The sequence below is a fragment of the Osmia lignaria genome, chromosome 15, assembly GCF_051020975.1.
Source record: "Osmia lignaria lignaria isolate PbOS001 chromosome 15, iyOsmLign1, whole genome shotgun sequence".
Classification (NCBI taxonomy): Eukaryota; Metazoa; Arthropoda; class Insecta; order Hymenoptera; family Megachilidae; genus Osmia; species Osmia lignaria.
Genome location: NC_135046.1, coordinates 8,523,775 through 8,537,039, shown reverse-complemented (window position 1 = coordinate 8,537,039; position 13,265 = coordinate 8,523,775). Strand labels below are relative to the sequence as shown.

Here is a 13,265-nt window from a genome sequence, read left to right as displayed (position 1 = left end):
TCCCGCCTGTTCGGGAGCATTAGAATATCCCGTGTATCCATGGTTTATCAGGCTTATCGGCGGGAATAAATTTCCATATATCTAAATTTGAATCTCCATATTTGAATCTGAAAATATTGATTTAACTCCTAGCCAGCTAAGCGGTACGCGCTACGTTCCGGCCGGCAAAACCACCGTTCGATTGGGCTCGGTACGATCGAACCGAATGAAAAGCGAGAGGAAGATGTTTGTCGATAGTTTCTGTCTCACCTTCCAGCCGGATTAAATTGTTTTCGATGAATTTATAGTGATTTGCCGTGGTCGCAATCTCCTCGGACTGCGGACCGATTTCCATACGGGAACGAAGCTCGGCTACAGGAGATCGATACCTCGCGGTGAGGCGAAAGCGATCACTTTGGATGGAACCCGTTTAAATTTATAACTCGTTGACGTGGCGATATTTTAATAGATGTCCAGCTAGAGAGGCAAAAAGGACATAATATGTTCATTAATTAAACGAAACGCCGATAATCAGGTAACCGACAATTGCGCAAAGTGCTGCTGCGAGAATCTTTTTGATGTTTTATTCAGTCGATTTTGAAGGTAATGACACGCATCGTTGCTATTAGGTGACCAATTTTGTCTGTGACCAATTGTGATTTCTGTACCAACGCGTTTTGCCCCACCGTTACGTCACGTTTACCCTTTGGTAATTAAAACGTGTGAAAGGCGTTAAGGTCCGTGAAATACGTGATCTGCATGCTCCTCCACTTTTTGCCAGGTTAATAGACCAGCATTTAGTTTTGCGTCAACAAATACGTCTGGTTTCTCTCAAGTCTTGTTTTCATTTTATTTTTTCTTTCAAATTCAACATTGAGCCACTGCTCTGGAACCTATTGCACGGACCACTGATTCGTGATTTTGATTGCTAGGCCATTTGTTTGAAAGCGTTCCTGCGAAAAGGTACGCATTGGGAAATCATTTTAGGCGAAGCCTATAATCGAGTGAAATCTTTTATTTCATTACGCAGCTACGAGTTGGATGCAATTACGTACAACACGGAACCTTTCTAAGTGTTCGAGGTCGTATTATGGCGCGGGATCTATTATGTACGATTTTTGTCCATGCCGTTTCTGTATTTTGCTTTTTCTTGCTTTCTAATAATCCGCCGTTATTCGTAACAGGGCAATTACATAAAGAGTCTACACACATTGTAGACTTCCGATCAGCGGTAAGCCGCGAAAAATTTTTTTCTTATCGACGGATTGATCTTTCATCAATGTTGCCTCGCGGATTACTATCGTGTTCACGTGGAAACGCCTTTTCGCAACGTATCCCGGTTCAATTTCAAATTATTCCGCGACCATTATCCATAGAATCAGAGGGAACGTGATATTCGGCCGAATCGAACGCCCTAGGAGCTTTTGCGTTCGAGATTCGACGCTTACGAAAATGCAGCCTAAAGAGGGTAGCAGGCAAATCCCCGTGGTCGATGAACGTACAGGCAGACGGTAGGAGCAGAATTTTCGCGAACTCTGCATTTCTGCTTGAGCGACCGCAAACGTAACCTTATGCAATAATGGGAAAGGCTTTCGAGTCGGCCAGACCAAGACTCTCATGAATATATGGATGGATGTTCTCGCTGAAGGTGTTTATCAAGCCGTTTTCTAGTTACGCCCTTTCTATTCTCGCCCTTTTTGCGGCTTCCTCCCTTTCTACAAACGGAACATAATTCCCGATCTCGTACGTGGTCGGCGAAGGACCGAAAACGAGTTCTCTTGTTTCCCTTTCACCGTCGACTTCGCTTTCTCATTATTCCGATTTCTCGCAAACGGTTCCTCGCTCCTTTTTCATCGTTACGAATGCTAACAAACAAGATCTTGGAAATTTTCTCATCCTCGAAAAGACTATCTCGTTAAATTCAAACATTGTTTTTCCGCTAACAATTGAGAGTGTTTTCTTTCGAGTGAAATGTGTTTACTTATATAAATCGTCGCCCGTAGTATATGAAATTGTCATCTGTGTAGCCGTAAATAAATCTGTGTCACAAATATCTCGAAGAATTCCATACTTTCGACTTATTTTCTCATTTATTACGGAACGCCCAGTATAAACGCGCCGTTCACAGGATCTCACTTTTGGCGAACATCCTTGTAGCGAAACTTGTCCTGGTTAAATCGCGACGCATTAATTTTGCGAACGCGGTTAAAATATTGGCCAGTGTGGCTCGAGTGAGAGTCACGCATGTTACTGAAGCGTCTGTGAAACGATTATGAAACTGGTCCTGGTAAAAAGCGTCTGTGTGCCGAGGAATTATGAACGCACGAGCCCTGGTAGCTTCGTTACTAATCGTTAATACAGGAACAAGAGTTCTAGACATTTTTCATTTAGATCTGATTTATCGGGAACTATTGACAAGTTGAAGCAAATGTGTCCCACCTTCTAATGGCAGAGTTGGGAACTGTTCAGAGTTATACCAAAACACTTTGAACCTCTAAATTAATTTATTAGTTTATTCGAAACTAAGTGCACTTAACCTTAGAAATTTTATTCATAAAAGAACTTCAAAAGTTCTACTTTTTGACCTTGATATAAAATGGAACTTGGAGCTTGAACTTGCTATAATAATATCTTCGCATTTCGTTAATTGACCCGACCGGTGTGCATTGTTAATTAATCATTTCCGCGTTCAAATGAGAGTTATCCAGCTGTAATTCATCATCATTCGTTACGGGGAGGTAATCGGCCAAATGGCATAATGACCCTCTAGCACGACGTAATGATTTTGAAAATACTTCACTTGTAAGTGGCCAAGATTCTTTTCGTGTACGTTATATGATTAATAAAGTGACTTACTTTCGCGATTATCTCAGTTAAATTCTAGGGAGATGCCTCGGAACGACCGGTAGCGTTAGAAATGAGTTGATGACAATGTTGTCGTTCACCGTGACGCCTAACAACTTCCTCCGAGTATCGTGGGTTTATCTTTTAATTAACGAGCATCAAGCATGATGCCGGGAATCAGTCAATTAAGTACATAACGCGCGCGTGTCCGAGACGAGAGGAGAAAGTTGGCTGGAAGTCGCGCGTCCCTTTGTGACGCGGAACATTTTAAAATTTTGCTATTTTATTACGAAATCGACGAAAAGTCGATGTTCCATAATTAATTACCGGATAGCTCGATATCGAGTGGCACGCGCGGAAGTTCCGTTCCCTTCACGGGAATAATGAGCCGGCAATTTTCACCGGTGTTACGTGCGTTACCAAAAACTTTCCTTGTCGCGAGGCATTTTTTGATCGCGTAATGAGCAGCTGGAACGTGCCCGGCTGCATTATGAGATCGGATCGTAACGACGTTGCGTCGGTGAAAGAAGGAAAGTAACCTGGGATGCGTAATCGACGATCGATCGATTTTAAACTCGACTTAAGCCATTAATTGCATCTATTTTACGGTACGCATCGATTAAACTCATTTTCTCACGTTTGCCTTCCGTTTATCGAGCCTTGCCGATTACGTAATCGCTCGAACCCCATATAAAATCAATTCAAATTGATGAACCCTCAAACTCCTCGAAGAGTTTCATTTATTCAATCATATTGGATTAGCTCATCGAAGCAAGCAACGAATCAATCTACTTCAAGAAATCTGCTCGGTTGGATGTCGAGAAATCGTACGGAATGACGCAACGCGTGCAACGGTAACATCGAAGGGAACGGCTGGTCGAAAAGCTGACAATGAAAAGTAAGCAAGAACGACCACTTCCTCTTACACAGTCACGATCTCAAACTTCTTCCTTTCCTCGGAGAGATCCGAAAAACGTTACGCCGATATCCCGAGAGCGATGCATTGCGTAAGACGTCGGGAGTCTCGGGCGGAATTACATCCGGAATCGGTTTTACGAGACACCAGGCACGAACGTCGGAATCGAAGGCGAGGCGGATCATGCTTCTCCTTCCGAAGTGAAAGAAAAAGAAACACCGAAGAAGACTGGCCGCTGCGATGGTTGCACGCTAAATTGCAGGCTCCTCCTCGCCAAGTGAACGGACAAGAGAACGCGATTCGATACAGTTTGAATACGAGCAAGCTGTTAGGCAGGGGTATGTTACGCGTGCGGCAGATCCGGGGAGATCCGGTAGTAATCAACCGGCCACTCGGTAGCCCGTGGGAAAACGGCTTAACGCCGAACGAACGCCTTTGCACGGTGTGGTAGTACAATCGGTCCACTTTAATGCCGGTGGACGAGTAGGATTTTCCGGGGAGTGGGCCAGTAGCCACGGCGAAAGTGCCGGTATATATGCCAGTGATTGGCGCAGTGTAGCTTCAGTGTGCACCTCCGAACGATACCATGAGCACTCCACAGGTGAGCTCGCGGTCCTCCAACTTACACAGAACACAGAGGTTGTCGTTTGCGAACGTAGATCAAGGGATAGGGATTACGTAAGAAGGCGGAGAAAGTTTTGTAACGATAGATGGTTGCGTTGTCGCGAATATTTTCTTTTGTCGAACGAAACCTTTTCGTTTCTCATTGTTCTTTCTCTCTGGCGCGTTCTCTTTCCTTCTTTGATTGGTCTACCCGTATGTAGAGTAATAACTATAAATCTGCACGATAGTATCGTAACAGGATATCGTTTATCATGATTCACTCGCGTTTATCGCTCGGGTCTCGCATAGCTTTCACACACTGTACTTTCTCCCGTTAAGTTATCACATATGTTACTTTTGAAAAATCACAACCGACGCGGAGAAAAGAACAAATACACGGTGGACACGGTACAACACCGCAAAGTAAACGATTCACGCTGGTACAACTAACGACTTTCTACCTTCAGAAGCTTATAATACTCGCCCTGGTGGCGACTAGCCTGGCCGGCGAGGCAAAGCAGTCGGACACGAAAGCCACTGTGGAGACGAAAGAAAAGAGCAAGCGAGGATTGGAACTGAGCTTGGGTGGCTATGAGAGCTACGGACTGGGAGGACACGGACTGAGCTATGGAGGATTAAGCTACGGAGGAGGCTTTGGCGGAGGTCTAGGCGGAGGTCTAGGTGGAGGTCTAGGTGGAGGCGGCGGAGGAGGCGGCGGCGGCGGCGGCGGCGGTGATAATGGCCGCATAACTGGAATCACCATCCACCGAGAGAATCAAGTACGCGTACCACAGCCGTACCCGGTCGAGAGAAACATACCCGTACCAGTCGCAGTCCCCGTTAAGGTTCCAGTCGAGCGTCCAGTTCCGGTCCACATACCAAAACCTTATCCAGTCCCAGTAGAAAAGCAGATCCCTGTGCCGGTGGAGAAACCAGTTCCGGTACCGTACAACGTGCCCGTCAAAGTACCCGTGTCGGTTCCTTACCCGGTTAGCGTACCGGTAAAGGTTCCATACCCGATCGAAAAGGAGGTCCCCTATCCAGTCAAGGTCCCTGTGATCGTTAAAGAATCCTATCCTGTACTGGTCAGCAGTGGCCACGGTGGTGGTTTCGGAGGCGGTTTGGGTGGCGGCTACGGAGGAGGAGGTTACGGAGGTGGTTACGGAGGTGGACACAGTTTTGGTGGTCACGGACTATCTGGACTCAGCCTGCACCATTAGATAAGGATGAAACTCGTCGACAGAGATCTTCATCCACACTCATATATTTGTATATAATGATTATATTTTTGTATGGAAAATAAATTTTTTAAATTATTAAACGATGTCTATACGTTTCACGTATGTTGATTAAAGTAATCGACCTGATTTCATGTGTTTTTCTTGCGAGTTAGCGAATAATATTATGTTTTTTGAATTTGTGATGTCTGCCTGTGCTTGAACACCACAAGCATTGGTATATTAAATATTCTTCAAAAATATGTCTGAATTTTAATTAAAAGCGAGAGATTTTCATTAGCTGTTCTTCGTTTCACACGCCTCTCCTTGTAATACAAAGACGAAATGCAAATTATGAATTAAATTATGATTCCAATCTCCACCCGGAGACACCTTTCGCCTTCTATGAATCGTTTGTGCTTCCTAGACGTCGTCGCTTCGTAATAAATAACGATTAGAATTTCTCTTGAATGCTGCTGTATTTCTACTCGATTCCTCGGCGCTTTCTAGTAATAAAGCGTGTTCTGTGAACTGAGTAATTAGTTATTCGACAGTTTTACGAGTTCTCAATTCTATTGCGTTGAAAATTGAATAGTTATAATCAAGGGAATCATTTTATAACTAATCTGTCGTATTCCGAAACTCGAGTATTTATCACACTGAATTATCAGTCGTGTGTATAAAATTTCATTTATGAACGAAACAGATCTGATATTCATGAAACGTTCATTTCAGCAAATATTGCTGTTTCCTATTAAATACGTATTTACATCTGATCAAAACTGAGTACTGAAATTACCAATTATCATATCAGCAAATTTATTCTACCGAACGACCACTATGAACGATCTGCTAATTGTTATAAACTCGATCGGTTACTAAATGATAATCAATATTATTTGTATTATTATTATAAATATATTATTATATTATTTATATATAAAATAGTAGAAAATTATGTGGAAAATATTTCACAATATGAAAGCGTTAGATCGACATAGAATTTCTTTCATCTGTCGCGTACTTCTGTCTTCTCAAGCACTTCGTCTCAAGACCAGGCGACGAAAAAATTCGTCAGACGTTTTTACAACAGACGAAACACGCGACGTCTCGTCACTTTGGCGAGGATGTCGCCGTTACAAATATCCGGTGTTTTAAACGGTACGATCTACTCTTACGGTTGGTCGCCTGTTCCACTTGCGAAACACGGGTTTTTCGATTCACGGTGAACTAGAATCTATCTTAGGCGAGCAGAAAAGTCGTGGTCCGTGGCGAATCAGGGGCCAAGTCGTGAATCAGGTGTTCCGGAAGCAAGGTAAAGGTCAGTCGATCTTTCTTCTGCGTCCATGCTGTTCGTAAGAGAGCTTAATTCTAACTTTCATAGAACAACTTGTGTACACGTGTTAACCATTAATTCTCCCCTCGTTTCTTCCTGACGTTATCCGCTAATTTCTCGGAAACGTTTTTCTTAATTTCATCATTCCAGAAATTGCACGCATCGACGCAAAAACGTCGTTACCGTTCTGTAATTTTCCTTGTACGCGTGGAACGTTTCGCAAAGTGAAAGTCCCACTTATATCGATCGATCTGTCCTGCAAACGTTTCTTCAAATCGAACGACTATGACGTGCCATTAAGATTGCAACTTTCATCATTTTTTCCCTCCCCTCGGCGAGCGTTACGTACTTACGTTTCTGAACGCTCTAACGTTGATTTATTCGCGACGATCATCGACGTTTCTCGCTTAATTGCCTTCGTTTCGAGAGCAAGGAGAAAGATCGTAAGTGCTCGGGCTCCGTTGTTCCGTCGCGATTTCGAGACTTTGTGCAACTCGTCGTCAATTTTCCGCACCATAGCGAGAGAAATAAACGGAGAAACGGCTGCTGTAATCTTACTTTGGCAAAACTGTACAAGATTCCTAGGCCAGATGTATTTCGTGCCTGACTGCCACGATGCTTCGTCCCGTTTCCTCTAATCCCATGGAACTCGAAACCCTTTTAATCTCACAAGGAGAATGACGTTTTGTTATAATGGTTACTTTTAACGTGTCTCCACAGTGAAACGAGATTACTTTATCCTTCGGTCGATCTGCTCGTGGATTTTCGTTTAAAAATGAAATAGCAACGATGTCTTCGTTGCTTTCTACCGTTGTGAACATTTAAATTACAAGGGAATTTAATAGCAAAAGGAGAAATGCAATGTTTCTTTATGATAACGTAGATTTTTTGAAAATCGTTCTGCTTTCAACCAGTTTCATGATGTTTCAATTATGTAAATTTGAGGTAATTGGACTATAAAATTATAATATGTGATACCATTTAATTATGAACCAAGTGGTGTTGTTAAAAGGGCACAGTTATTAGTTTTACTTAATTACGTGTCTGTTAATTAGTCCTTCTGAATGATAATTCAAGTACATACATATAATTCATAACCATCTTTACTAGTATTTTATCCACTTATCATCATTTGTCTTTCTGACAATTTTTTGTCGTAATATCTCTTCACTGACTTCTTTAGTAAGACATCCTCAATAAAAAAGCGACATTGTCTTGATGAGGGTCCTCATTGCTGGTCGATAACACGTTCGTCATTTTTCTACCGAAGCTTGATATCTCTGTTTATTTATAATTATCATATTACGAAAACCATGATCGTTTCATGGTTCCGTTCATTCTTCCATCCGATTTTCATTTTACTCGAAGGCTATGAGTCATAGTTGATTCGGTACCATTTCGTATCACACTGTTGCACCATTTCCGTGTTTCGCCCGGTATCTTACGTGCTCGTAAATCAAGGGCAGAATCCTTGAAAACTTCATCACTTTTTCCACCGTTTCTTTCCCTTCTGACGTGAACTATGTTTCGTTACGCCTATATTTCTTTAAGTTGGCGAACAGCACGAAAACTATGTACCTTTCTCCGCAGAAAAACTACTTCGAATCGCCTTTCTGTTACTCAACACAGAGACTATTACAATAAGTGTACCCAAAATTACCAAGCCGATAAATTTTACCGGTTATTCGAATTGTTACGCGAGACCGTCATGAAATCGCTGCTCTCTTACTGCTTATCGTTGCGATAATTTTATTTTTACGCCACAGTAACGATCCCCTTTTGTTCATAATTTGAAAATTTATCCCCGACTGCCAGAAATGGACAATCATCGGCTCATAAATAGAAAACGAACGAGAAACTCGACGAGTTTTCTGCGCTCGATTGCTTCCGATCGTATATAAACATCCACGAAATGTTGTCAGAGTGCCATGACCTTGTGCGCGAAGAAGCACCTCAGACAAGTCCAACGCTTTGTTGGATACTCTGGAATTAGCAAAGTTTCGTCAAACGAACGCTTCGACACTCAGGGCGTTTACACAGTTGGGATCGTTTGGAAGTCACTTTCCAAGGATGCTGTCGCCGTTCCCCCGTCCCGCTGTTTGTCGTCAGCGTTAAATTTCGAGATTTCAATTGCCTACAAGTCGCAAGGAGAAAGCTTAAAAAAGGAAGAAAGACGGGAAAATGAAGAAAAAGCGTAGGCGAAAGGAGTACCGACGGTCTTCCCCCTTTCTATTCTTTCTCCTTCCTTGTTGCCTATAAACTCGCTTTAAGCTCGCTCTACTATAAACGGGTTTGTTTACATAACTATAATAGAGCAATTATCGAGAGACCCACGTTTACTCGTTCGATGCTCCTTCCTTTCTCTCGTTCTTCCATCGAACTTCGTTTCACCTTCCCAATTCACTTCTCTCTTCCCCAAAGTCCTTCGTTAGATTTGTGGCCAGTCGTCGGCCCGGTCTCTTTCCTTTCGCTGGCATGCTCGTAACTTTTGCACAGGGAGCAATAAAAGATTACTCCAGGCCGCCGGAAGCTACGCAATTTCTCCGGAAATAGTTTTCATAGCATCGGGTCTGCGATACCGAGAGACGAAGCGTCGGTTCTCCATCTACGCTTCTACCTATCCGCTTCCGTTTGCCGTATGTGTATCTAGGATCTATGAGCTTGAGGTTTAGCGTAAACGTAAATCATATATTAAGCCTGGTTCGCACGGTGGCCCGTTGTTAACGGACGCGTTATGTCTCTGATCGGGCCGATTTCGCGAGGGCCGAGGGCTACAGCTGTGCTGCGCCGCATGCTGATATCTCCAGACCCTGTCCTCCAGGATCAATAATTTGATGGGTATTTAGGACGTTCTACAGATGATTTCGATCTACTAACATTTGTTAGAGCGAAGACAATTTTGGCTAGCTTTTGTCGTATCAAATGTTAATTGTTCAAATAGAAGATAAAATCTGTTGTTTTCGGAGCAGTTTCGTCTGCACTCTTAACTAATCTTTGATCAGCTACTGTATTATATTATATTACCCTTCATATGAAATACAATTTTGATGTCGGCATTTGTTACTTACTCACGAGGATTTTAAATAATTTAATTTCCAAAGGGCGAACGTATAAAATTTCTCCGTTTCGTAGACACTAGGGGGTTACCTCAAAGGCTCGTTATACTTAAACCAAAGTATACGGGTGGCGCAGTATTAGCGGCTAACAGGATTCTGTGGTAGCACAAGGACATTTGTATCCTAGATATTGTTTCAGTAGTTCGAAATAAAGCCCACGATTTGTGAGAAACCACTCTGCCTTTAGCGTTCGTAATGGAGGACGCAGGTAATTTGTCCGCAAACGTAATTAGCGCCGTTAGGAACATTAATAACACACCCGTGATTCCGAGTCACTAATTAAAAGATTTATACGATAATGCAACGGCTCGCTAAGAGCCATCCAACTTGCGAAATAGTTTTCCAAATGCGATTCGCTTATTATGCTCGGTTAATGCTCATCGCGAACAAAGGGCCGAGTTATGATTTAAAACAAAAGGGAGTAGGTCTTGATAAAAGAATGGTGAAGTCTTTAAAGCACTCAGACCGTCATTATGACTACTCTTTTCTTTTTCTCGTTTTATCGTTTCGTATCTCTGAAGATTGCCTTTGCAATAATTGTAACAAATGAGCCAGAATATACCATCGTTTTCTGTGTTTCTCTTTCTTAGAATTTCATGAAATTGAATAACAATTCTGACGTTGGGTCTCAGATAGGTACACGATATTCACAATAGTCGTAACAGTAAATGTACCGTTGCGATTTTCTTTAATTAAAAGCATTAGAATTTCGCTTGGTATTAAGGATTAATATTATACATGAACTTTCATTAGGTTTCAAGGTTCTCTATTGTGTAAAGTGTTCCGTTTCATCTGGAATAATCCTTGGTATCAATGAGAGCCTGGCATTGTGCATCAGTATATCTTACTATGTAACAGTGCAGTGAATGGGAACGACTTTCTACTAATTATTTCCGCAAATTGAACTTACGTCGACTTCACATGATTACAGTGATCTTATACTTCATCCTATCTGGTAGACCTGTTACTTCCGACTGTTACATTCAATTTTATCTGATCGGTTGAACTTGGCGTCTGCGCTATGCAGATATCTGGATTCTGCGCTTGAAACGTGGTTCGAGAATAGCTAGGAACAATTTCAGAATTAAGCAGAAACTAGGTTAAGATGTAACTCTATATACGTATCTGCACATCGATTCGACAGAACAATTTTTCGAGCTTCAATGTTTTATTCATTCACGATGGAGAGCATGTTGGAGAATTTAATTATCTTTCATTTTAACGGGCAATTCTCTCTGCTCTTTTTCCCATTTTCATCTGTTCCTTCTTCGCTTCTCTATATTTCTTCTTTTTTTTTTACTTCTGATTGAAATCTTTGCCTTCTTCACGGTTTTGAGTAAACTTAGCGGTTTTCTCAATTTTGTTTTCCTTTCACCGCTGCTACATTCTCCGCCACGAATACCACATTTCTTTGTACATTGTTGCCTCACGGAATAAAAAAGAATTAATCAGCATTCACGTAATACGATCGTTGGTGCTCGATTATAGTGGTCACAAGACACGTACCAGTTTGATTTCCTTTCGAAAAGGTGCCCTTTCACGTTTTTTTGTTTTTTTCATTGCGGTAAAGAGAAAAATAATAAGAGGAGGGACTTTGTTTCGTAACGATTAAGAAGATACAGTTTCAGTCGCTGGTTGTGGTTGCTTGTTCCCTCGAGGATCGCACGATTCTTGAAGGGGACGATGATAGGATTCTCTCGGTTTTATAATTTTTCGCAAGTGCCAGGCTGAGTAAATGTTCTGCTCTTGGTGAGTCGATCGATGAGCTTGCGGCCAGACCAATGACTTACGATTTGCACGAAAGCTTTTGAGATTTTCGCGCACACTTTTCAACAACGAAAAGCTTTCAGGTGGTTTGGAATAATACATGTGCAAAGGCGAGTTACCATCTATACCGGGCGGTTGGTGCCTTTAGATGGCGACTGATTGAAATTGAGCTTCTATTTGATCAAGCAATGTGTTGTCTTTGTTCTTGTTGCCTCGAATTTCTCTGAAACTGGTGCATTTATTTTTATTTTACTCGCGTGGGTAACTCTATATAAAATTTTTAATCAAAGGGACAATATTTGGGGGAGAAGGACTTGGTATTTATAGGAAGTCATAGTACAAGGATCTTTAAAATTTTTAAGGAAGCATTGTGCAAAGATCCTTGGTATCTTTAGGGAAATATAATGCGAGGATTCTTGGTTTCTCTAGGGAAGTATAATACGAGGATGTTTGGTATCTCTAAGGAAGTATAGTGTGAGCATTCATAATATCTCTAGGGAAGCAGAGGGTGAGGATCCCTAGCATCTCTAGGGAAGCACAGTGCAAGGAGTAGCTTTGATTCAACATTAACCGATAAATACATTGCCCCACATTTTCATAATTGCGTTTATTGTTCCATCGTAACAGTAATTCATCACCACTTAAATGACTATAGCGGGCTCGATAGCTCTCATGCAAATTCGCTGAAACAGCTAACCATGTATTTATGGTTAATTTGCAATCTGTTCGTGACTCTGATGGTTGCGTCAGCGAGCACTTAATTCAAATCACTATTTCTTTGCCATTGTTTTTGTTATGATTTCATCAACGAGTTGAATGAAAGCTCACGGTGTATTATTTGCAGAACGAATCACTTTCAATGGTACTAGTTTTTTTATTTACATCCTGTTATGTTCTGTTTCATTGATTTCACTCATTTAACCTGACGCTTACCTTATGAAAGTGTTTTGACTAATAGTCCAAACTTTTCATACTTGCTACACTGTTTAGGTAATTGCTTCTAGTAATTTCAAGACAAATTATCCTCATTAATTTACGAGAAATGGAGTGTTCTATTTTGAGATTGAATTATAAGAAGTAGATATAGTTATAGTAATAGAAAATTATTATAAGCCTATATTTTAAACTCTAATTTAAATGAATTTCTGAAACTTCCAAATCTTTAAATATAGAGTTATTATTTTTAAAATTTAAATAACACGTAGGATACGTTTGTGTATTCGGAAATTCGATTCGGCAAAAATCCTCTCAATTTAAATAAAATCTTTCGCTTCATGATTCAAACTGTTGCTCCGTAAGTAATTGATTCATAAAATTTATGAGAATTGATTGATTTACAAGATAAAATATGGGGAATTTTTATAAATACTAAACACCGAACAATTTATCTCTCGAAATCGAAACTTTCAAGAAATATTTCATTTCGCCAGGAATGGTCAGACCGATATCGTAAATATTTTCAGTGCATTTTATATCGCGATTCTTTA

At 41.2% G+C, this 13,265-nt stretch overlaps 2 protein-coding genes across 5 annotated transcripts in view; both read left to right on the top strand.

Annotated features, from left to right (window-relative positions):
• LOC117612027 (uncharacterized) overlaps positions 1-13,265 on the top strand; it is a 263,880-nt gene that overhangs the window by 13,034 nt on the left and 237,581 nt on the right. The window lies entirely within an intron of this gene.
• On the top strand, positions 4,234-5,783 carry LOC117612031 (uncharacterized). Its single transcript, XM_034340662.2, has 2 exons — positions 4,234-4,340; positions 4,810-5,783. Exons 1-2 carry the CDS (start codon positions 4,326-4,328, stop codon positions 5,560-5,562), a joined length of 768 nt encoding a protein of 255 aa, XP_034196553.2. The 5' UTR covers positions 4,234-4,325; the 3' UTR covers positions 5,563-5,783.